The 25,939-nt window shown below is 39.3% G+C and overlaps 1 protein-coding gene across 1 annotated transcript in view; it reads left to right on the top strand.

Moving 5' to 3' along the window:
- The window catches only part of LOC111152562 (myocyte enhancer factor 2A), a 156,144-nt gene that overhangs the window by 126,040 nt on the left and 4,165 nt on the right, over nt 1–25,939 (top strand). The window contains exons 6-10 of the mRNA XM_022511039.1: nt 374–593; nt 1,131–1,190; nt 11,989–12,176; nt 21,430–21,453; nt 24,721–24,847. Coding sequence (XP_022366747.1) covers nt 374–593; nt 1,131–1,190; nt 11,989–12,176; nt 21,430–21,453; nt 24,721–24,847 — 619 coding nt within the window. The remainder of the gene's footprint in view (nt 1–373; nt 594–1,130; nt 1,191–11,988; nt 12,177–21,429; nt 21,454–24,720; nt 24,848–25,939) is intronic.

Raw genomic sequence — 25,939 nt, 5'->3', positions numbered from 1 at the left:
CTAATTTTATGCTTACTTGGTATTGATATATTTTGTAATGTCTAAATCTGACAACACTACTTTAATATCAGGTTCTGACATCTAATTTTCATCTCTAGGACTGTTTGAAATATATATATATATACTTTATAGTAGTGTATATGTATTCGTATATAAAACGGAAATTGAAAAGTTTATGTCAGACATACTCATGTTCAAATGTAATTCTGAAGAAAGCAACTTAAATCTACCAATTGATTTAGTAAGAAACTATCCCTGTCCTCAGCTTTTAATAACTGGAGTTACCTTATCCAAATTAAAATTCATAAGTTATTAATTTAATATAAATGAAAATGAAACTAACAGTTTTCTCTTCCTTGTTCTTTATTTACAGCCTGGTTTGCCACCTCAAAACTTCTCAATGTCTGTCACAGTCCCTGTGACCAGCCCTAACGCTTTGTCCTACACTAACCCAGGGAGTTCACTTGTGTCGCCATCTTTGGCCGCCAGCTCAACATTAGCAGATTCAAGCATGCTGTCTCCACCTCAAGCCACGCTACACAGAAATGTATCCCCAGGAGTCCCTCAGAGACCACCAAGTACCGGCAGTACAGGTGTGTAGTGGTCTCTCTTTTGCTGGTTCTTTAAGAAAAAGAATTGCGGACATAAGCAGTTGCTTATTTTGCTACGTTTAATTTTCTATGATGAGCGAGAGTCACTGCCACATAATTGACTCTATTTTAAAGAATATTTTTGAAGATTTACTGCAGCACTGTGGCATCCTCTTGGGTACAGTGGACCCATATACAGAATCTGCCATCTATAACTTTCCTTATCACGGGAAACCATACTTGGACAGGCAGAAAATTTAATTAGGGTATCATGAGCAAAGACTTAAAGTTCGAGTGTGAGTCACTCATGTCAAAAATAAGAGAGTAGATGTACCTGACTGGAGTTAGAGTTCATGAATTCAGCAAAAATCAGCATTTATGACTTTATTCTTTGTAATGTACACAGTTATGCCAGATTCAGTCTAGAGCTAGTTTTTATTTTTGTTTTTTAGGAAAGGAGTGCAGTTTACTTCGTTCAGATAAGGAAAACCAATTCATGTTCATTCTTTGCCCTCTCTGTTCTCTCTCTAAAATTTTTAGGTGGGATGTTGAGCACTTCAGACCTCACAGTGCCAAATGGAGCCGGAAGCAGCCCAGTGGGTGCGTGAATTACTCCTGTTTCTCTTTCTAGGCATCTGCCCTATATGAGATAAAGGGAATATTGTCCCTCAAATGAGGCCTTATATCAGATGAGGGAAAAATGGGTATATGACTAGAGCAGACATGTCCCTTTGTAAACTTAATTTTCTTCTGAGGGGTGTTTTTACTAATACCTAACATTTTTAAGTAACATCCCTGCTCTGTTCTTTGTACCTTGGCCTTGAGTGCTTCCTCAAGTGCTTCCAGATACTGTTCCAGATACTATTCTTTGCTAAAAATGAAATTGCCTTCATACAGTTTTTACATCAAGCCAGTTTCTTAAGGAGAAGATTTCTGTATCATCTATTCTTACCAAAGTTAGATCATTAGCAGACTGATACATTTTATAATAGCATGAAATGTTTTTGGAGAGGTTGCAATAACAAAGAAATGGTGGGCCTGCTTCTAGAGCTACAAAGATTATTAAAAAGTTTGTCTTCAAAGCATTGTTTTGGTGGCTACGTGTAGAACATCCACATTTTGTCACAGTTGTAGCCAAATTGGTTTAGTTTTATTTTGTTTTTTACTTTAGGATCCTTTCCAAAGATGACTAGCAAGTTTAAACACATGTTGTAAATATGTCTGCCCAACCTCAGAGTGCTGGCAAAGATACAGTATGAACTGAACATTACAGAAACATGGCATATTTGTCAAAGAGTTGTAAGAATAACTGTATTCTTTGGATTATCATCACATTAAGTGGTCTTGGTCTCTTAATCTGTGATAAACATAGTTGTCATCATTGTATCATCATTGTATCTGAAAAAAAAAAAAAAGGACAGGAATTTCCTCCCTGAGTTTAGATACTGCGTGTTCCTGGAGACTTCTGAACACAGATCACTTCTAAGAGAAATTTACACTTGTATGTATTCAGCCCATTCGTTCTATTAAAATGTAAGGAGCTTCTGACTCAAGAAATTTGCAGAGATGATTGAATAACTTAATTCAAGGTGATGAGAAAGAAACATATTGCCGAGACAAGTTATGAAACATAGTGGTAGGTTAAATGCCTAATTCTGCCACATATTAATTGCACTTTGGATGGAATATTATATAAGACCCATTGTAGGATCTTTTTTAACATAATTAATTGTGGAAAATTCATAACAGTATTAACAGTTATACATTAGGCTGCTCTACTTATATGTGTATTTCCAAATATTTATAGTTTATTTAAACTTCATTTTAGTTATTTGCATGCCCATGTACATACTCTTTTTGTGTTAAACTTTCCCATATGCTTTTACTCCCCCAGTACTGCCCATCTTACTTTGCCTTCTACTTCCTAGCTAAGTTAAGGCTAGAATCAAGAATTTCTATTTCATTTAATGTTAATTGTAAGTACCTCTTGGTTTATTTCCAAAATTAGTTCCCCCCCCCCCCGCTAATGGAGTTTAACTCTTCGAAGATTTCTAATGTGTTTTCCCCTTGACTTTCCTTTTTTTTTTTTTTCTTCATCCTTCTGGCATATTGTAAACACGGTTCTAACTCCTGTTGAACAAGTGTTTCAATTCCCATTTTTTTTTCTTGTACTTTCCACACTTCCTAAGAGCTTTTTCAATATTTTTTCTTATCTGCCATGCAACTGTAAATCTAGACTCTGTCTCTGCTGCTTGGTTTTTCTGTGCTCCCTTTGGTAATTTGAAACTCAGACTTTGTCATCATCCTAATTTGACCTTTTCTTTTGTTGTTGTTGTTTTTTTTTCCATTCATTTTTCTTTTTTTTATAAGCCTCCTCTCCCTGTCGTGACCTTTATGTTTAGAGGGTTACATAATCCTACTCCTGGGATCATGGCACATCGTCATTACTTCATACAAAGCATCTCAGTATGCTGTGTATTAATCCCTTTTATACTTCTGTTCCATTCCCATGCCCTTCCTCCCCCCATCTTAGGTAACTAATGTGTTTAGTGTTAATAGTGTTGATAATCATGATTAGTGAACATGTATTTCTATTAAAACTTAAAATTCAGGGCGCCTGGGTGGCTCAGTGGGTTGGGCCGCTGCCTTCGGCTCAGGTCATGATCTCAGAGTCCTGGGATCGAGCCCCGCATCGGGCTCTCTGCTCTCTAGGGGAGCCTGCTTCCTCCTCTCTCTCTGCCTGCCTCTCTGCCTGCTTGTGATCTCTCTGTCAAATAAATAAATAAAATCTTTAAAAAAAAAAAACAAACTTAAAATTCAAGTAAGTATTAAAATATTGTGCTTAGTGAGAAACTTAAAGATTTTATTTATTTGAGAGAGCGTGTGCATGAATGGGGGGTGCGGGGGAGGGAGAGGAGACAGAGGGAGAGAAACAAGGAGCCTCCTTGCTGACCTGCTGACTGGGGAGCTGGACATGGGGCTCAATCCCAGAACCGCATCTCAACCTGACCCACAGGCAGACGTTTAACCGACTGAGCCACCCAGGCACCCCTTCAGCGAGTTATTTAAAGGTCTGTTTACATTATTATGTATAAACAGAGATAAATCCTGCTTCTTAGGGTACACCTCAGCATCTCATAATGCATCAAGATTGTATGTCCTGATTCTTCATTAGCTCATACTCGTACATGCCAATTTTACCTAGACTACGTGTAACTCACTCTACTTGTGTGGCTTATATTCTAAATGGCATGTGCATTATAACTGCTTTTTAACAGAATTAGATTTAACTGAGTAGACCTTTTATGTCAATTAAGATACCAACTGGAAGCATGTATTTATGTGAAATACTTAAAGCATACATGGGTTTAAAGTGTTTTTACTATAAATTGTCCCTAAAATAAATGATCTGCCATGGGTATTTTCAAAATGTTATTTTTGTGAGGAAGAGCCAGATAATATATTTTAGCTCGTTTTCAACAATGATGCCATTTTGGTTTAGTAGTTTGGAAAAAGTAGTTTAAACTCATTATTATACCAGATATACTCTTTATGAATGAAAAGATTAAACAGTTAAGATTCCCAGAGAAGTTTAGAGGGAAAAATATTAAAAAGTATGAGAATGATTTCTAATCTATTTTTCCAGATATGTTTCTTGGAACTGTATGAGAAGAAGGATTTATCTATGTTCGGTAAACCTTGTGTTAAATAAAACTAAGCAGTTTTCTTCACTGTAGGACTTATTGGAGCCTTTAAAATGCTAATTTGTTTGTGAGTCATTAAACTTAGTATGTAACATATGGTTACACAAAGTGATTTCATAATAGAAACCTTCATTTTTTTCCTCATGAAAAAGCATCTTTCATAATTAGTATCATATAAAACATTTTGGGAAATCTTCTTTCGGTCTTAAGATGATATATAGAAAAGAGTTTTTGGATAATGAAACCTTCCATAAATGAAATTAAAATTGAGGTTTAAAAAAAGACAAGACAATTAAGCTTGTGCTCAGATAATAGTAGACCTGATTATTGGGACCAACCCTTCCGCTGCAGACACCTACAAATGCTAGGCAAAATATTTTTTAAATGTGCTTGAAAGCACTTGAGAACCAACAAAATAATGAAGAATTCCTGGCTCAAGATCCAGGGAATGTTGGAGATAGATCCTCAAAGAGGGTGAGCCTGGCATTTATGACTGCTTTTCCGCAGGTGGTAGTTGCCACTTCCGCAGTGGAGCAGGATGCCTCAGAGACCTAGAGGGACAGAGAAGTCAAAGTTCAGGGCCCTTAAAAATTGGGAGGGTCCAGTGTGCTCCTGTCACTTTGTGTTGAGCCCCCAAAAGGCAAGACCATAGAAGTAGAGTGAATCAGAGATTAACAGGCCCTTCTAGCAGCTACATCTAACATCTGCGCCATCTGTCTTCTGTACACTAGAGTGTTGTTATCTACATTTAAAGTACAGAGTAAGCATTCTTTACACTGTGTTCCTTTTTTTTTTCTTTTTTAAGATTTTACTTGTTTATTTGTCAGAGAGAGCATGAGTGGGGAGGAAAGACAGGGCAGAGGGAGAAGCAGACTCCTTGCTGAGCAGGGAGCCCAATGTGGGACTCAATCCCGGGACCCCAGGATCATGACCTGAGCTGAAGGCAGACACTTAACTTGACTGGCCACCCAGGTGCCCCATATGTTCTTCTGTATTAAAAAAAAAAAAAAAGTTATTTGTGTACATAAAACTGAAATTGACTACATGCTGGGCCACAAAAAAAGTATCAACAAATTTCAGAGAATTTAATCACGTAGAGGTAAGCTCTCTGGTGACAAAATATTTCAGCCAGCAACCCATATCCAAAGACCCTTGTTTAAAACCAATTTTTTATACATAATCTATATAATAACTTTTATTTTTCAGTCCAGGCTTAATTAAAGACTTGTCATGAGCCACTTCCATATAGTTTCAATTAACCTTTAACTGGAACATTTTTACTGATACTGTAATTTTCAAATGTATAATGTTTTTATAGATGAGCCTCTATTCGCCTTGTTCTTATTTTAATTTTTGTTGAGTCTCCTGCTTCCCAAAATACAGGATGTTTGACGCCCATGTAATAAGGAAAGCAGAAACATCTTTGAGGTTTTTAAACATGGGACAAGCTTAGAATAGGGAAAGACATGTTAAATAGGAAACCAGAGGAAGCATAACCATAAAAGAAGGATTGATTTGGTTGTGTAAAATTAAGAATCTTTATTGATCAAAAACACGATGAAGAGAACGAAAAGGCAAGGCAGTGAGAAAATGTAGATTGTATACATACAGTACACAGAGGTCTTTTTATCAAGAATACATACAAGTCATCATGAAAAAGAAATCTGATTTTTGAAAATGTGCACGAGAACATTTTACAAAAGAAGTTACCAGGTATCCAGTAAACCTGTGACAAGATACTCAGTCTCAGTAACCAAGGCAATACAAAATTAAAACCACAGAAAGCATCATACACCAGCCAGAATGGCCAAAGCAGAATAGGCTGATAATACCAGGTGTTGATAACTCTCATTGTGAGTGTTCCAAACTCTCATTCCTTGAGGATGACAGTGCACATTGATGCAGCCATTCTGACATTATCTCCTAAAGTAGTAGATATATGGGTTCTACAACCCACCATTTTTATTCATCCTTAGATACTGTAGAGAAGTGCATATGTGTACCATGAGCATCAAGAAATAAAGGAATGTGCATGGCGTTGTTACAGGCAACATCTAGAAATAATCCAAATTTCTGTCAACAGTAGAACAAATAAATAAGTGATAGTATGTTTATGTGAAGGAGTTCTATATTAGAAGGAAAAGGAAGAAACTATAGCAGTAATTAGCATGGTGGCTGAATTTCATCAGACTATGATCTATGAAAGACAGTGGATGCAAATACAAAATTATTCTATCTAAATAAAGCTGGAAAAATAGCCAAGCAATATTATGTGCTAAGATTGCATGTAGATAGGTGATAAAACTGTAAAGAAAAACAAGTCACTATAATAGTCATAATACTGGTTGTTTTGGGTAGGTGGGACAACAGGAATGTTTTGGGGGCCCAATTATGGAGCCTTTTCAGGGTTTTGGCAGTATTCTTTTTCCTGATGTAATGGATACGTGGAGATTTTAAATTTATGCTAAAGCCTTGATTTTTAAGTTTTATTTTGTGTACCATTTTGTATTATATGCTACGTTAATATGAGTTTTAAAATAGATACATTTGATTTCTAAAAGGAATTATAAACCAAAGTGTGGAGGTACTTTTAAAATGATAAGAGAAGGGCGCCTCGGTGGCTCAGTGGGTTAAAGCCTCTGCCTTCAGCTCAAGTCATGATCCCAGGGTCCTGGGATCGAGCCCTGCATCAGGCTCTCTGCTCAGCGGGAGGCCTGCCTCCCCCCCCCCTCTGCCTGCCAATAAATAAAATCTTTAAAAAAAATAAAAATAAAATGATAAGAGAATGTAATGTACATTGTATAGGTGTTATACTATTAATTCTGAAATCTAGAGAGAAAAAATTACACATTCATACTCTCAGAAAGACTTAGCAGTCTTTGGGCAAAGACTCAGTTCACTGGGCATTACTGTCTGCATGCGGCAGCTGGATGTACAGCCCCGTCTTGAGATCAGGAAGCAAGACTATCAAGGGGACAGGCCAGCAAAAGCCTAGGATGGCAGAGCGGAAAGCTGGAAAGCTCTGGCTTCTCCACAGTGAGCTGCAAAAGCCACTGAGTTTGCAACCACTTTTCTCCAGTTGTCTTAAGTGAGATAAAAAGATTTTCTCATTTTGTAGAGAAAAAGTAAAATAAAATACAAGCAAGAGATAGGGGAATATTTAATAAGTAGGTGGGTTTTTTAATGTACCTAAATGTACAATTCAAAAAGAAACCCAACTAGTATTTGAAAAATGGAAAGGATGTATCAGATTTAAATAAAAATGACAAAAGAAAACCACAAACTCACTAATTGCCAACTATTACCACTGTGTTGTGATCTGGAGAACCAGTGCAGGTGTGAGGAAACTGATGATGGCATTGTAAGTTAGTAATGAGCCTTCTGAAAAGATTTTGTGAAGATGTTCCAGTAGTCATAAAAATGTTCATGCCTCTGAGCCCACAAATCCCATTCCTGGGAATCTCTCCTAAAGAAATGAACTAGAATTTGCAAAGATTCACTGCAATTTTATTTATAGTATGAATAATAGGAAGAAACCAACGTATTCAACAGTATGAAAGTTATTTAAATGACAATTTTCATCTGAACTTCTTTTTAGTTGTGATTTAAAACTATGCAAAAAATATGCATGTGGAAAATAAAAAGGAGGGGAAATCCAAACCGATTATCATAGTTATGTTGGGATGGTGGATATAGGAATTTTCTCTCTCCTTTTCTAGTTTTTAAACTTTCTATATTGATATGGTTGGTACCTCCACAGTCATAACATTTTATTATAGTAAATTAAAGCATTCATTTGTTTTTCCTTGAAACATAATTTGTTTTCAATCTGTTATTGTCCAAGTAAAACCTGCCAGTTTTGTACATGCTGTAAATTGTATACATTTTCCAGAGTGGCAGTCTGACTTGGCATACGAGGTATATTTCTCTACTGAAAGTTGACATTTAATACTTAAATAACACTGTAGTTCAGATGACTTCAGGAACTCCTTTTGACTTTGGGCCCGGTTTAAAGATCAAGCATAAAATAAAGTCTCTGATATACAGCAATTTCACTTTTTTAAAACATGTTGAGAAAGAAAAAAATATACCAGACTAGAAATAGAAAGGCTCAAGAAGCTCTTAGAATTGTTTAGGGGTGAGCAAAGGGAATATGTAAGGGCTCGCGTCCTGGCAGAGGCAGTGGCCAGTAACGAGAGGTGGATGAAACGAGAAACGGTACAAAGAGTAATAAAGCTGGAGCTCTGAAAGCTGGATGGGAGTGACAGCGGGTGGTTGTAGTACTGGGGTGTGTAACTGGAGGTGCTTGAGGTGACAGCAGCGTATCTATGGGATATGGTCGCATGGAGACTAGAAATTAGGAGATATAAAGAGTAGAAACAGATTTAAGAGTCATATGGAGGCAACGGTTAAAGCCAGGGAGATGCACGCAGCCTCAGAAGAGGAGAAGCCGCTTTGGGGCTGCCCACATGGGAGGGATGGAGAGGGTGAGTACCTGGAGTACAGTCCTCAGGAAGGGCACACAGGTTTATCTCATTAGCGTTGTCTGTTGGAGATTATAAAGTTGTAGTGGACAGAACCCATGTTGTCTGTCATATAGGGATTTCCACTGCATTAAGTGCATGTGTCAATCATGATTTTTAAAACCATGGTCTTCTTTAATTTTCGGTTCTTTATACAAAAGATAATTGTATAGATTTTTTAAATTTTTTTTAATTTATTGAATAATCAGCTGAAAGTTTGTCAGATTTTATGAAAATTTGTCAGATATGATAATCAATTTTTGAGCCTTGCTTTGGACACATTTTTCAGGATCCTTTGAGATTTTCAAAATCCTGTGCATGTCAGTTCGACTTCTGAATTTGATTCTTAGTAGTAAAACATTAATGACATCATTGTCTACAGTTCAGCCCTAGAGAGTAGCGTTAAGGACATGAAGTGCTTTCTAGCCACTTGAATACATTATTCCAGCTGTTAGGATATTCTGAACTACGACGATCCAGACTGCTATAATTGAGTGATCTGCCTTAGAGCTGTAGGGACCATGAGATTAGCTTTCTTAAGTTTCTGGAGACATCGGTATGCACTTTGCTCAAGAGCATTTTTGTCATGTTTGTGTCAGGGGATAATTTACTTTAAAACCTGAGAACACATTTTGATGATAATCACATTGGGTTAATTCATTTAGAGTTGGTATTTTAATTCTTAAATTTGTAGGCTGTGGCAAAATGAGGTGGTTTTTTTGTCATAAAAAATGCATGGGGAGTAAGAAGTATATTTAATATATGCTACACTCCACAAAACAACCAATAGTGCATATAAGGTTATCCTGTTTCAGCCTGGCAAGTCACCAGACACTTACGTTATCCTCTAGTAATTATCTGCTGCAGACTCCCAGCTTCACACTAAGAAATACCATGCTTTTAGATTCCCTTCACTCTGGGTGCCTGTGGTATTTTATGTAGCTGAAAAGCATCCTAGGCTCCACATGGGTAAAGAGTATTAGAGCTTCTTGATAATGCATTCTTCTACATTAGTTTCGCATCACCTTGTCATGTATTTGAGAAGAAATACTGCTTTGTCCTTCAGATTTGAGTGCAAATCAAGTAAATAAGAATCTTGCAAATGTTATCAAAGAGATTACAAACATTTGTGCCTATTAAGAGAAATGTTTTCTGTGCTTATTAATGTTAATCTAACGTTCTATTAGTTTCTGCTAAGCTTATTTTTGAAAAATTACTTGATAAGCATTTTCTATTCAGATGACTACCCTTAGCACTTACCTCTGCCCAAGGCCTGGATGAGCTCCGCTCCACAGGGGATGGCCTAGTGAAGAGATTGTTTAACAGCACTGCTTTCTGAAGCTTAACAGGAAGCAGGAATTGCTCTCTGGGGTGTGGAAAGGAGATTCGGCCCAGATTTAATACATGCTGTTTCAAGATAATGGAAGTAGAATGCAGGAAACAGCCTCATAAGGTTAACTGAAATACCAGTTCTCACAACAAAAATTAAATCACATAAGTGAATTAAAACTGGTAGGGCGCTTTGTAAAAGTTCCAGAGAAAGCAAGAGGAGTTGGGTGAGAGTGGGCGCGGGGGGTGGCGGGGAGGAAAACCGGTTATCTGGAATCCTGACAGTTTGAATGACAGCGGCAGGAAAGATGCAGGCCAGTTCCCCAGGGCCACGCCTCACCACTCAGTTTTCTTTGTCCTTTGAAAATGTACTGGTTAGGATCCAGTAATGTCGATTAGATCACTTTGTCAAGCGTCAATTTTTTAGTTATTCATGTAAATAGTACAGCCAAATAACATGTTTTTCAAACTCTTCATGATAAGCAGATATATTGAATCATCCATTTTCTTCAGCTGATTATTTTCAAGTACTTAATCCCTCTCTTTCTGGTTACATTTTTTAAATTTTAGAATTCTATAGATCAGTTGCCCTATTCATTTGAATACTGCTCCTGAAAAATTTTTTTTTTAATTTTTTAAAAAGATTTTATTTATTTGAGAGAGAGAGATTGTGAGCAGTGGGGAGGGGTAGAGAGCAGGAAGCCCCATGCAGGTCTTGATCCTGGGATTCTGGGCTCATGACCTGAGCTGAAGGCAGATCCTTCACTGACTGACTGAGCCACCAGGCGCCCCCGAAAGTGTTTTATAAACCACCAAACACTATGTGGGTTGTAAATAGTTTTAAATAATATTTCTGCTCCATTCAAGAAACTTTCATAGATTTAAAATGTTCTGATAACCCAATTCAAATGCTCTTAAAGTGAAAAACCTGTAGTACATAGTTGTCTTTTGTCATGAACTCGTTGCAGTTCTTGGAGACGCATCGTTGCGCTTCTTGGCATGCTTTTTCCAGGGTGCAGTTCTCCTTTCTGTGTCAGCTTTCTCCTCATCCTGGCTCTCTTCTGAGTCTCAAAATGGCTCGAGTATCAAATGCTTCCTCAGTCGTGTTTGGAGGAATGCAGGAGCCTCTCTCACCATCATGTAAGAGCTGCTGTACTTAGGATCCAACTGGACATTCCTGGGTCGCATCCGGTGGTGAGGGAGAAGGCCTGCACACATTAGCTCGGACCTGTCGCTGAGCTGGGCTGGAGTGGATCCGCTCACCCTGACCAAGTGTCTGCTACCCCCGGGGAGGACTAGAAGGACTGCAGCCTCTGTGAAAATAGGGATGGTCTTTCACTTTGATCTCCTAGCTCAGCTGACGCCCAGAAGGGCTGCACATTGAGAACATGACCACTGTGTACCCACGTCCTCACTTCCTCTGAGAGAGAGCCTGCTCTTTTAGGAAAGTTGAAAACCAGGAATAAGATGATTAAAGTCAGACAAACCACAAATACTTAACGAAGACCTTACTGGCAGCCAGCTTATCCGATCTCCATTACCTCGCTCCCCAGTAGGACATGCCCTGTTAGAAACGGATCTTGTGTTTTAAATATCTCTCAGTAGGTCCAAGCAGTAAGACTGGAAACAAGTGGCATAAGTCTTAAGTTTTATGTGTGTTTCAAACTTGGGTTGATATTTTTGTTTCTTTTTAAAATATTCAGAGATAGACGTGGTCAGCTGCTAATGAGTTTTGTTACAAAATTTATTTGAAACTAGAACTAGGGAAAACTTGTTTCCTATTTCTACCAACGTGTTTTAACAACTCTTTTCATATTAATGAATGATATTTCCTTTTTCCAGGGAATGGATTCGTAAACTCAAGAGCTTCTCCAAATTTGATTGGAACTACTGGTGCAAATAGTTTAGGCAAAGTTATGCCTACAAAGTCTCCCCCTCCTCCAGGTGGTGGCAATCTTGGAATGAACAGTCGAAAACCAGATCTTCGAGTTGTCATCCCTCCTTCCAGCAAGGGCATGATGCCTCCACTGGTACGTTAAATTTTTCTTCAGCCTCATTCCTCAAAAATACAGCCAGTCTGTGTTTTTCTTCGGAATTTTATGTACTTCCATTGAATCTAGACCCTTTCTTAATATTTCTGTTTGAAGTCAGCATTTGAAGACACAGGTCTATTTTAAATACACAGAAATCAGATTATAGAAAAACAGGATATAAATATGTTTAGTGGTTATTTAAAATTAAAGCTAAATGAGGAGAGGTTGTTAGGCTTAATCTTAATTTTACCAGGCTGGGATCTTAGCTCAAAGATTCCATCACCAAATTCATAAACCTGACTTAAATATTTCTTCTGTCTCTACTTTGCATACTTTCAGTAATCAATTACACATGCTTTTCTGTAGGAGAAACACTGTATTAGTTGTTGGAAAATTCTACATACCAAAGAGAACCACTGTAGAATAAGGGACAGTGCATCAAAACTTGAATGAGTTAGTCTCCACGTAGTCTTTGTTCATTCCTTCTCAACTAACCTTCCCATTGAATACTATAGAGAATATAGGTCTCCCCACACTAGCCCTTGGCAATGTCTTCATAGTTCCAGTGTATATGCTTTTGAATCCTGTGTTTATGAAGAAGAGGAGAGTATGTTTATCTCCCTTCGCTTCTTATAGGAAAAAAATCAGAATATGTATGCAAGTTTTGAAACCATTCCTCGTACAGCATGGCTTGACTAACATGCAGTGTGATGTGCCAGGCGTTCTCTCTCCAGTGCAGCACCGTTTGTTTTTTGCTAAGTAAAAGTTGATGCCATCAGGCTTTAGATAATCTACATATGTATAATGCTTTATCGATGACCAAACATCTTCATATGCCTTGTCACATCTGATTGTCAATTATGCTGTAATCTTGGCTGAGTAGAGATGAGGAAACTGAGGGAGAAGTTAGTACTTGTCCAAGGTAATATAAAAGAGAGCCAGGACCAAAACCTTTTAAGTCAAGAAACAAACAATTTTTCATTTGGAGATGATAGAAAGCTGGAAACTGTGTTGCTCCCAGCCTTACAAGGAAAACGAGTTGGACAAATAAGTTCACAGTTCTCCTTGAGTAGATCATGGTGCTGAGATTTCATGGCAACCAAGTGGTCCAAACTTCAGGGAGAGACAGATACTGTAGGGAGAGGACATTCGAGCACTGATTTGTCTGGGTAGGACCGGGACACAGGTAATGAGAGTTCAGCTCAGATGCCTGGGGAGTTGCTGGAGGCCAAGTGTTCACTGGCAGGACCATGTAAACCCCTAGTGCTCTGACGTAGGGGAAGCCCAAGTTCTTTTGGAGGCTTTTTCTTCACGAACCCCACTGGGTGTTTACAGAAGAGATTGGGAACATCCTGAAGAAGTCTCCGCTATGATGTATGGCTGAGAAAAGGGAAGAGCAGCCCCTGTAATAGGGACAAAGTGTGCTGCCTGGACCCTTCTCCCCTTTCTGTCCTGTGGACCAGAAGTGTTCATCTGTGAGGGGATGAACGACAGAAAGTGTCACCCTCCAGACATTGGCGACCTCCCATTGTATCTCGAGAAATGGAAAAGGAAAAACATCTGAAGCCACGGTGGAGGCGCAGGAACAATGTGAACGCCAGGAGCATGGCAGGTGCCCAAGAGGCCCCAGCCCGGGGCGCAGCACCAAGAGGGGGAGGCTTCAGACTGAGAATGGAGCACACACTGGAGAAAAACCGACTTCTGGCAAACCAGCCCTCACTTCCTGCTGCAGGGATTCGGGGCCCATGGTGGCGGCACCGAGGGTGATGATTGCACCCGTGAGCTCCAACTCAGCCCAATTCCTAACTAAATGAACTCAAACCAAGCACTAAAGCTATTGGTCTGTTGGTCAGTAAAGTTAACCCAAACTGCAAAACAACGAGAAAGAAGGGTGAAAATAAAACAAAAAGCAGAACAAATCTTCCAAGAGCTGTGGACTTCTATCAGCTGCTTTAACATATTTGTCATTGGAATTCCAAAAAGAGGGGAGAGAGAACAGAGCAGAAGAAATATTTGAAGAAATAATAACACCAAGTAGGACAAATACACACACATTTCAGATTGCTAAAAGCAAAGGACAACAAGGAGAAAATCTTAAAGGCAGTCAGAGGAAAGAGAAGGAAAAAGAGAACATATACCATACTTCTCTTCAGAAACTATGCAAGCTACAAAACTGCGGAGTAACCTGCAGTGCTGGAATTCAAAACAAGAAACCCTCAACCTAGAATTCTGTATCCAGCAAAGTTGTCTTTCAGAAATGAAAGAAATAAAAACTTTCTCAAACCAAAAACAAAATCTGGGGAATTTATTGCTGGGAGATCTGTTCTGCAAGAAATGCTGAAGGAAGTCCTTCTGCAAAGGGACTGTGATGCCAGCAAAAACTTGGATCTACACAGAGAAATATAGAACAATGGAAATGAAATAAATGAAGATAAATATAAATAAAACACAATTCATTTTCCCCTACATTTTGTAAACCTTTTATTTTAGATTACAAAGATAGTACAGAAAGTTCTCCTAATGCTTCATACCAGTTTCTCCGATTATTAACATCTTGCATTAGTATAGTACATAGTACTGTAGTACTACATAGTACTAAAAGGTCAGTATTGATACGTTATTATTCACAGAACTTTTACACTTTGTTCAGATTTCTTTAGTTTTTAAACCACATAGCTTTTGTTCTGGGACCCCATCCAGGACACCACATTACACTTAGTAGGCTGTTTCCTCAGACTCCTCTTGGCTGTGATAGTTTCTAAGTCTTTCCTTGCTTTAATGACCTTGACAGTTTTGAGAAGTACTAGTAAGGTATTTTGTAGAATGTTCTTCCATTGGGACTTTTTTCCTCACGTTTTACTCATGATTAGACTGGGGTTATGGATTTCAGGGAGGAAGGCCACAACTCAAGTGTGCCATTTTTATCACCTCATACAAAGGGTACATAGTATCATTATGAGTAATTACTGTTGTTGTCAACCTTGGTCACCTTGCTGATGCAGTGTTGCATGGGTTTATCTGCTGCAAAGTTACGCTTCTTCCTTTCCGTACTGTCCTCTTTGGAAAGAAGTCCCTATGGAAGGTCCATACTTAAGGAGTGGGGAATTAGGCTCTACCTCCTTGAGGGCGGAATATCTACATAAATTATTTGGAGTTCTTCTGAACAGGTGATTTATCTGTTTGCTTTTATTATTTAATGATTTACATTAATACAGACTTATGGATATTTATACTACTAAATTCTGTTAACATATAGTTCTGCCAATACTGTTTCATTCTGTTGCTCATATTCCAGCTTTAGCTGTTGAGGACTTTTCACTTGGTTCCAGTTCCTCTGAAAATACACCCTCATCCTTGTGGGGTTATTTTTGGCAGGGAGGGGATAATGAAGGTTACTTTAAAATTTTTCAGTTACGACGAAGTGTTCGAGGCTCATCTTGTATATTTCCTGCCCCAGAATCAGTCATTTCTCTCAGGAACCTGGTTCCTTATTATTGGAGACTGGTATTAGAAACCAGAATCCAGGCATCTTTCTCTTTTTAATTGTTCTAAAAGATCACTACTTTCTAAAGCAAAAATAGTGGGAATGAATTTGGTGCTTATAATACATGTAAAAATAAAGTGTAGAACAACAAAAGACAGGAAGCAAAGTGTAAACACACTGTTTGAAGTCCTTACTCTACATCTAATATGATATCTACTTGATGGTAAACTCTAGTTAACTAAAAATGTATGTTATAAAACCTAGTGCAACTACAGAAAACAATTTAAAAAGAGGTATAAAAAGTCAATAGAGGAGATAAAATGGAATTATAAAAAAATGCTCGAATAGCCCAAGCTATGGGAGAAAACAGAAAAATACAACAAAGAACAGATGAGACAAATAAATACAGCTAGCCCAACATTGTAGATTTTAATCCAACCATACAAGTAATCACACAGAATTTGGTCGTAAACATTAGTTAAAAGACAAAATGTCAGATTGTTTAAGAAAAGGAAGGTCAAGGCAATTCACAAACCTGTACCCCTGGGGATAAAAATACATTATATGTTTATTAAAAAAAATAAATTAATTGATAAAAAAGGAAGGTCATACTATACACAGTCTATAGAAACCCTACTTTAAATATAAAGGCATAGGTTAGCAGATAGAGAAAACATATTGTGCAAACATTAACCACAAGAAGGCTAGTGTAGCAATATTAATTTCAGACAATGTGGGCTTCACAATAAGGAATATTATCAAGAATAAAGAAGGACTTCACACAGTCCATTTTCCAAGAAATAAGTACCTTTAATGTATACACACCTAACAGCCTGCCTTCAAAATTTGTAAGCCAAAAACTGATGGAACTAAAAGGTGAAATAGAAAAATCCACAACTGTAGCTGGAAACTTAAACATTCTTCTCTCAGTAATTGACAGAACAAGCAGGCAGAAAAATCTGTAAGGATCTAGACAACCTGAGCAATACTCAGCCAACCTCACCAGTACTCTAACAGATGTTTATGGGACACTTCACAACAGCAGAACATAACATTTTTCTTAAGGGCCCTTGGAACATTCACCAAGATAGACCATTTCATGTACCATAAAGTAAACCTCAACAAATATCAAAGAATTAAAATCATACAGATTATATTCTCTGATCATAATGAAATCATAAAAGAAAGGAAAAATCCTTATATATTGAGAAATTAACACACTTTTGAATAATCCCTGGGTCAAAGAGGAAATCTCAGGAGAAATTATAAAATGTGTGTGTGTGTGTGTGTGTGTGTGTGTGTGTGTGAAACTTACAGCATTTGATGTTTATATTAGAAAAGAGAAGCTACTAAATCAGTAAACTTTTGTTAAAACTCATAAACTCAAGAAAGAAGAGCAAACTTAACCCAAAGCAATCAAAAGAAAAAATTCAGAAATTAATGAAATTTAAAACAAAAACAATAGAGAAAAGCAATCAAGCAAAGCCTAGTTTTTTGATTGCTAAACTTCTGGCCAAGCTGACCAAATTAAAAGAGAAGGCACACGTTATCAATATCAAGAATGAAAGAGGTACTGGCAGAAAGGTGGGCGCCAGTGGACAAAACAGAGAGCCCAGAAAATAGACCTACACAAATATATTCTGTTGTATTTTGACAAAGGCAGTAAAGCAGTTCAGCCAAGAAAGGACAGCTGGTACAACTGACTCTCCTGGAACAGTTCACCATCCATATGCAAAAATAAAACCTCAAAATACAACTCATACCTTATGCAAAAATTAACTTAAAACGTATCATAGACTCAAGCATAAAATACAAAACTCTGAAACTTTTAGAAGAAAACTTCGGAAGAAACAATACACCAAAAACATGATCCATAAAGAAAATTCTGATATATTGATGCTATCAAAATAGTTACACTATCAAAAAGTTTTACTCTGTAAAAGGTCCTACCCAGAGAATAAAAAGACAGCCTACAGATGAGGAGAAACTGTTTACAAATCACATACCTGGTAGAGGACCTGCTTCTATGATGATACAACTGTACATCTGTTAGGATGGCTAAGATTTAAAAAATAAAAAAATCAGTGGTATTGTGATAGCATTATATGGGGACAGATGGCAGCTACACTTGTGAGCACAGCATACTGTATGGAGTTGGGGAACTGCTGTGTTGCACACCTGAAAAAATGTAACATCATGTGTCAGCTCTACTCGGGCGCCTGGTTGGCTCAGTTGGTTAAGTGTCCAGCTCTTGATTTCAGCTCAGGTTTTGATATCAGAGTCACGAGTTCAAGGCCCACTGAGGCCTACTTAAAAACAAAACAAAAACCCAGCATTCTAAAATGCCAAGTTCTGACAAGGATGCAGAGCAACAAGAACCCTCGTATATTCATGCTTAAAATGCAAAGTCACACACCACTTGGGAAAACAGATCAGCAACGTCTTACAAAGTTAAATATATACTTGTCATACAACCCAACAGTCCTCTCCTAGAGAATTTACACAAGTGAACTGAGAACTGTGCTTACAGAAATCTGTATTTTTCACAGTTGCCAAAAACTGAGAACAACCTAGATGTCCTTCCAACAGAAGAATGGATGGATATACACACTGTGGTACATCCAGACAAAGGAGTACTGCTCAGCAATAAAAAGGGACAAGCCACTTATTCACAGCAGTATAGATGATCTTAAATGAGTTTTGCTAAGTGAAAGAAGCTGGATCCAAAAGACTACATAGCATGTGATTCCATTTCTGTTTCATTCTGCAAAATGCAAAACAGATCAGTGGTTGCCAGGGATGGAAAGAGGAGTTGACTGCAAAGGGTATTTGAGGTGAATTTTTGAGGCGATGGAACTATACTGTGATCCTGTGCTGGTGGATGTACATATGAGTCCATGCTTCTGTTAAAACTCATAAAACTGTACAAAGAGTGGTTTTACTATATGCAGTTAAAAATCAACCAGGATTCCAGGGGAACTGCAGATGGAATACAGACTGTGACTCATGAATATGACTGTAGTACAAGTCTGTGACAGGATGATCCAGAAGGGGACGGGGAAGGAGCTCTCAGTAACTTTGGAAACGGTTTTAACTCTAGATAAAGAAAACAAAAAAATTAGGAAGTCATTGCGCTCAAGATGGTACATTTGTTAGACAACACTCAAACAGTGAATACATTGTAGATAAAGCCGGGTTTTTCGTTGTTGGGGGGAAAAAACTTACAAATAAGCAAGGTGGTTGGGGGTTGGGGAAGGAAGGCTACAGTGAACACTGTGTTTCTGGGCTATTGTTGGAAGTTTCAGTATGAACTTGCTTTCTTAACATATATAGATAGAGAAATATAAATGTATATACACGTGAATAGTATATCTCATATATTTCCTAGCTCTGCCGACAGACCCTTCAGATAATGACGCCTGATAACTGAACACACCTAGTACTCAGATCTTCGTTTCTAAACATTCTCCAATAAAAGGAATCAGGACTCCTTGGAGCAATGATTATAGAGTGGGGGCAGTGAAAATACAGGATGAGTCGGAGGTGCCAGAGGATAAGGAAGTGCAGGTGAAATGCTTACAGGAACCAGCCTTTCCGAAGAGCTCCAGTGGCCCAAACTAGAACAATTTAAGCAACGAAATAAGTAACAATAGTATTGGATTAGTACCCAGGGAATAAAAAATACCAAGTCTGTTATTGATAAAAATGATCAAAGAAACAGCTCTTCCTTAGAGAAGAGTTCTAATTATTACATGTTGAAAGAATGAGAGAAATAGCAGATCATCACTGTCATTACCGCAGTACAGAGAGCATGGCCGGGCAGGGTCAGTGGATGCTAAAATGAGTGAGCGAAAGTTTAAGGAGAAACAGGGTGTTTGCATAGCCTCAAAATGTCTCTCCGCAAATAACTGACAAAGGGAACAATAGTAATTTTGCAGTGGGGAGTCCTGGAAGACGCGACTTTCACCAGCAGTCGAGTTTAACATCACCAATAATGGAATGACATACCTTCTGGTATGTGCTAAGAGGGTCACATCACCTCTTTGATACTCTTCCAAAAATCCATGCTCTCTATCCAAGAAAATTTAAGACCCAAATTATGGGAGGTTCCATGAGATATCCACCCAATACTCTTCAGTTTTTAAGGTCGTGCAAAATAAGGAAAGTTGGAGGGAGCGGTCACAGACCAGAGGAGACTAAGGGTATGTGACCGGTAAGGGCATGTGGGATGCAGCATCCGGTCTTGGAGTAGAAAAAGGACATCGGTGAAAGACGGGTGAAATCCAGGTGAAGTCCTGTAGCCTCAGTTATTGCTGTGTTCCTCTGTCAGTTTGACAGTTGTCTCATGTATCTTTGAGAGGCAAACCCAGGTGGGGTGGTGCTGGGTGTGTGCTGTGATCGTGTGCTGTCTTCGCAGCCGCTCTCTACGGGTAAAATTATTGCAGGATACGGAGTTAAAGATACACACAGGTGTAACAGGTAACCCCGAAAAGAAAAACATGTGGGTCATTCAGGGTAGTCATTTGGCTCACCTTTTAGGAACAGGATGTCAAACACCTGCCCCTGTCTTTCAGCGAGGCTGCAGAAAGTTTCATTTAAGGCTCAGTCAACTGCAGAAGGTAAGGGCAGACCTGCATGGAGGCCTTCAGCAGCTGGTCAGGGCTATCTCTGTCTGGTCTTTCAGAGATCATGAAGCAGCTCTTAGAAGACTCAGAATTTGCCATATAAACTGTTTTACACCCTTGGCCTGGCAGGTGCAAGTGGAAACCACACAGCACCTACCTGCGGTATTTCCACGCGGGTCCTGCAGTTGGAGGCCTGTGAAGATCTGTGTAACTCCGCCGCTGAAGGGCCTCTCGCCCACATTTGAGACAGCAGTTTTAGGCCGGGTGATTGTTTTTCAGAGTCGGCAACCAGCCTGCCTGTGTTACTGTTTGTTTGCAGGTTGGCTGGCTTTCGGATCCGGGTCTCCTCCATCACTGATGCTTACAAAGACTTCCATAGATTGACGGAGAAACTTGACTCCTTCAAGTAAAATAAGAAAACACTAGCTAGCAGATTATTTCTAGCCTGTTAGTATTTTCTAAATGCTTAGGAGAAGAGCAAATATGTGTCCTTCATCTCTCTTCTGGACGTGATTTATCAGTTCAGTTCTCTTCCATTCTCATTAGCTTCATACATGTTACTGTTTTTCCGCAGCGAAATTATACTCACGAAAGCTGTATTTGCATCTAAATCTGTGTTATCCAAGACTGTTATGAACTACTGTTGGAGTTCTTCTTGTTTCGTAACACTATGCTAGCTGCGGTGGGAAATAAGAAAACAAAATAATTCCTGCCGACCAAAAAGCACACGTCTAGAAGATAAATAATGGACGTGTGTGACGAGGTGGGCTAGGGATGTGAGGACGAAGTACTCTCAGGGTTTCAAGTATAAACCGGTGTCATGATGAGGAGCTCCGTTTAAACACAGTCGCGGTAGCCCAGCAGCGTGCGGGTGAGGCCGACACAGGAGCGGACGAAACCAGGGAACGGGGGCAGCTTTAAAGCCTCGCCTGCGAGGATTTGAAGAATCTTTCTTAAATCAGCTACTAGTGGAGATACGATAAATAATTTATATTTGTATTCATTGCATATATTTAATCATCTCTTTAGAGTTCCAAGCAACTGCTAGTGTCCGAATAACATGTTTTTCTAAAGAAATATTTTATTTTTGAGTATCAACAGTCTTAGTAACTCTCGTATCCCTCTCATGTGCTGAGTGCAGTCGGAGGAAGAGGAATTGGAGTTGGTGAGTGTGCGTTTCTGCTTGAAGGGAGTTGCAAAAGATCTGGAAAGTACTAATTCTCTTAAGTGTTTATATCTAACCAGTGTTCCCTTTGTTACACAGTTTTTCTTGCTGTTATTAAACACTGTCCAAGCACTTTTAATAACTGAACCATTCTGGTACTACAGAGTCCATCCCGTTTTTCTGCTTATAGTTGTATATCTTGACCCATTTTGTTTGTTGGAGGGAACATTGGAACAGAGCCTTTAAAAACAGTAGCCGTCAATGATCACAAGACACTTGCTAAAGATTTTTTTTAAGGAAAGATATAGAATACCTTATATAGTTCCCCAAATTATTAACCTATTTTTAGAAAATGACTTCACCCTCAAAGTTCCTCAGATTGTAACACATGGTCTTGTGTTATTTCTCTTTCTTTCAAAAAGATTACATCATTTTTGGTGAGGTCACTTTTTTCAGAGTTGGAATTATTTCATACTGCATGAGATGATCTGAACCATAAGGGGGGTTCCCTGTTTGCTAAAAGGAATGTCTGTAATTTAATATACACAAATTTATCTTTTTCTATCAGGACATACTCTGTTGTTAAAAGTAGCTATTATCTTTGTTGTGAAACAAATGATTTCTATTGGCTTATCTTCTAGAAAATAAATTTGACTAAAAATAACTTTCATTTTATCTCTTCTTTGGGAACTAAAACCCAAATTCACAGAAATCATATAAATTCAGTCAGTTGCTAATTAGTGACTTTAAGGGAGAAAAACTTGAAAATGTTTAGTTTGTAGCATGGACAAGGGTTCAGATTGCATGAGAGCATGGGGGGAAGGCATCTGTTGGTTTTATTTATATTTTATTATTACATATATATGCATGCTGGTGTGTTTTGCACAGTTTGTGTCTTTTTAGATAAGGTTGTCTGTGCTCTGTCCTTAAACTAAGAGATCATTCTTTAACTTCGTGATCACTCACAGTTTTAGATGTGGTTTTGTATTCAGTAAACTAAAGTATACTAGTCTGCCATCAGTTGTGGTGTTGGATTATATCATGTGCAGATTTAGACTTTCTTCTGGGGAAATACTTTACTTAGTGATACGGTAATAATTAGAAAATGGAAGTTTATAATTCAAGATAAAATGATTTGTCTTCGACTGTTTACCCTTAGAAGTTAGTTGTCACAAGTGTTTCCTTTCAGTTCTGTAGCAGTATGTTGCCCTCTAGTGGTCCCACAAGTCTCTTACTCAGAAAAATCAATGCCCTTGAGATTCGGAACTTTGATGCATACGGCCAGTATCTTGGCATTCACTGTTACACACACACATACACGCCACCTCTTCTTGAGGTCATGCCTGGAGATTGCCATGGAGTTGAAGCGCTGGCATAGATAGAGTTGGGCCAAACTGGGTCATGCTGTGTTCTTTCACCTACTGTCTGACTCTTTGAGTTTCCAGATTAAGTCCAAAGTGTATCTTTACCTCAAAAACTCATTAAAATTATTAACTTGATGCTGAGATGAACGTGTATTCCCACTTACCATACATTGACTTCCACTCACTCAAAATTCACTCCCCAGTTACAGAATCTCAAAGATAAATTTCTAAATCTTTGAAAACCACAAGGTGAAGAAATAAAAAATGTTTGTAGTTAAGAAACAAAAACCTAATCAAAACTATAAACAGTTCGTACTCTTTAAAACTGAAGCTGATTCAGACTCTAAAACTTAAATCAGTTTTGAATGCAGAGCTTTGTGGTCAGAACCAAAATATAGCCCCGATGTTAACATTTAGAAAGTTACTCAGATTGGTTTGAACCCTCATGTATTACCCTGGGAGGCTCTGACCCAAAGCGGGGAGGAACAGGTGCCTCGGAGCCGCCCCCGAACACTCTCATGGTGAGAGCCGGGCTGCCGAGATGTCTTGAGAAGCCTTGCTGTTCTAGACAACTTCGCTTCGTGGTAGCTCCAGGGGTCTTACCTATGGATCTGAAGTTATATAAAAATGTGGGCCAGAGGGTTTCTTAGGAGAGTCGTTTAAGGATACTATTACGTTTGGGTGGTACTCAAGTCACCAGAGCACTTCCCACCTCTTGGCTCATTAGAGCTTCCCATTAGTGCCCAAGGCCGGCAGCACAAAGCTCACTGTCTTCCCTACTGTGCAGAGAGGTTCAGAAAAGTGAAACGATCCCCCCCCCCCCACCAAGCTTAGGAATTCGGGAATTGGGGACAAAAACGTAGGTGATGTCTCTATATGTGAAAGCCCTGGGCTAGTTGTGCTTTGGCAGTCTTGGGTGCTGAACCCATGGATCATGGAGTCTGTTCTCTTTCTCTGATCCTGCTTTTGGAGCATTCCCGGAAGCCCCTGTCGGGAGAAAGTGCTGTCACCCCTGAAACATAGAGGAAGGGCCATGTCAGGCTGACTGGATTATTCAGTAGTTGGGTTTTTTCAGTTCACTCCCGGTCCAGATAGGATACGGTGTAGATGGAGTCGGTCAGCGAGCATTTAGTGTTGCTCCATTCGCCGTCTCACGGGAAGCGCGCTCGTCGCAAGCTCTCCGCGCACAGCCTCTCCTTTCCGAAGTGTCGGGAGCCTGTGCGGGGATGCGTATTGGAACCTGCTGCCAAGGAATAGGTCACTTTGGGGGGTGGTGACAGTGGGGGAGGCTGAGCATGTATGGGGGTGGGGCACGTGGGGGTGCAGGGAGTGTGGGGGCACGGGGGGGTGTGGGTGTAGCAACTGTAGGCGCGCAGGGCAGGAAAACTGGAAGTGAACTGTACTTTAGGAAGCCAGAACCTCACAGCACACTAACACGGGAGGCTGCAGATGCAGGTGGTTTCGGTCCCTAAACTTCTTTACGCTCTCCGGATACAAAAGACTTTCTGGCTCTCCTCAGGGCTCGAAAACCTAGATGTTTGATTTGGGGCAGCCTGGCGGTATTTTAGTGCCAGCAAGTCCTCATTTACGGTAACACGTCAAAGCATTCTCACCCATAGTGCAAGTTTCTGTTTTAAGGATATATCCTTGCCACCAATAAACACTATGAAAGACAAGGGAAAACAAATAATTAATGTAAAACTATGTCCCTTGAAATTAAATATTTAGTTGTTCGCATTGGTATTTTTAAGGTTTTTTTTCACATCATCACTGCTTTAAGACATAATGACGTTCACATCATAAAACTGTGAAAAATGTCACTTTTAAATTAAATGTTATTTTTAAAATACTAAGGCTGAATAAAAATACTCAAATAATGACCCTTTTTTCTACTCTCTCACAGAATACCCAAAGGATAAGCAGTTCTCAAGCCACTCAGCCTCTCGCTACCCCAGTTGTGTCTGTGACCACCCCGAGCTTGCCTCCGCAGGGACTCGTGTACTCAGCCATGCCGACCGCCTACAACACTGGTAAGCCCGCTCTCTTGCCTTCTGTGGCTCTTACTTCTTTGTTTGGTAATCACGATGTGCTTTTGTGATTTTTTTTTACAAGTATATTGATTGAAATAAATTATCTCCAGTTCTTTAGAGTCACATTTGGGCGTATTAAAAGACAAAGGTTAGCTTTGAAAAACGTACAGAAAAATACATTGTGGGATCATTTCCCAGTGTCAGCTTTTACTTACCCTGACAGAGAAACAGAGAGCTGTTCCCAGAATCCCGGCCTGTGACCAGAGAGGACGAGAGCGCTGCTTGGCATTTTCTCTGGCGCGTCTCACTACAGTCCTCCAGGCTGGCAGGTGTTGACCTGCTGGGGGGAGCACGGCCTTCGCCTGGACTCGGGACTCCGGAAAGGGACACGTGCGTGGCTGCGCCAGGCAGCTGGTGTTTTCCTCTGTGTAACTACCTTTTTTAGTTTCTGTCCTTTGTGCCTCAGGAGCAAAACCAGGACGTTTCTTGTTTCTCCTTAGAGCCAGTCAGTCATTCCTCCCTTCTGAGAGGAGCTTCTCGCTCATTTATGTTTATTTAGACGTTTCATCTTAAAACATCTATTGCGGGGGTCTGTAAGGCAAAGTCAGCACCGCTGAGTGATCGGAGAGTTGCCCTGGGCCACGCAGGCTGTCCTCGAGGCCCGACACGCGGCAGGTGTCTTCCAGATCAGCCGTTCTGGGGAGAGGCAGAAGGTGGGGGTTGTGGTTTCTCCTTCTCACCCGCTGAGCCAAACACCTGATGCTTCAAAAGAGGAAGGAAAGAAGGAAATAGTTAAGCAATACCTTGTCAGCTTTCAGACTGTGGTGCCGGGCATTCATCCTTTCAGGATTCTTACAAGCAGACTGTAATAAAAACTATCTAATTTTAGACTTCAGAGTAAATGCTTTAGCACGGTGCTTTCACACTGCTGTCTGACGCTCCCTGCGGCCATTGATACATTTGCTTGTCATTTTAATGCCGTGTAGTTCATTTAAAACAGAATTTGAAAAGGTTTTGTTGAAAAAAGAAAGCCTCTTAGGAGAATGTCCACTACCTTTTCTAACAATCAATATAAAAAAAATGTCCAAACCT

The sequence above is a fragment of the Enhydra lutris genome, unplaced genomic scaffold (genome assembly GCF_002288905.1).
Source record: "Enhydra lutris kenyoni isolate GAN:26980312 unplaced genomic scaffold, ASM228890v2 scaffoldscaffold29, whole genome shotgun sequence".
Taxonomy (NCBI): Eukaryota; Metazoa; Chordata; class Mammalia; order Carnivora; family Mustelidae; genus Enhydra; species Enhydra lutris.
The sequence above is the reverse complement of the archived record's forward strand: the minus strand, read 5'-3'. Positions and strand labels throughout refer to the sequence as shown.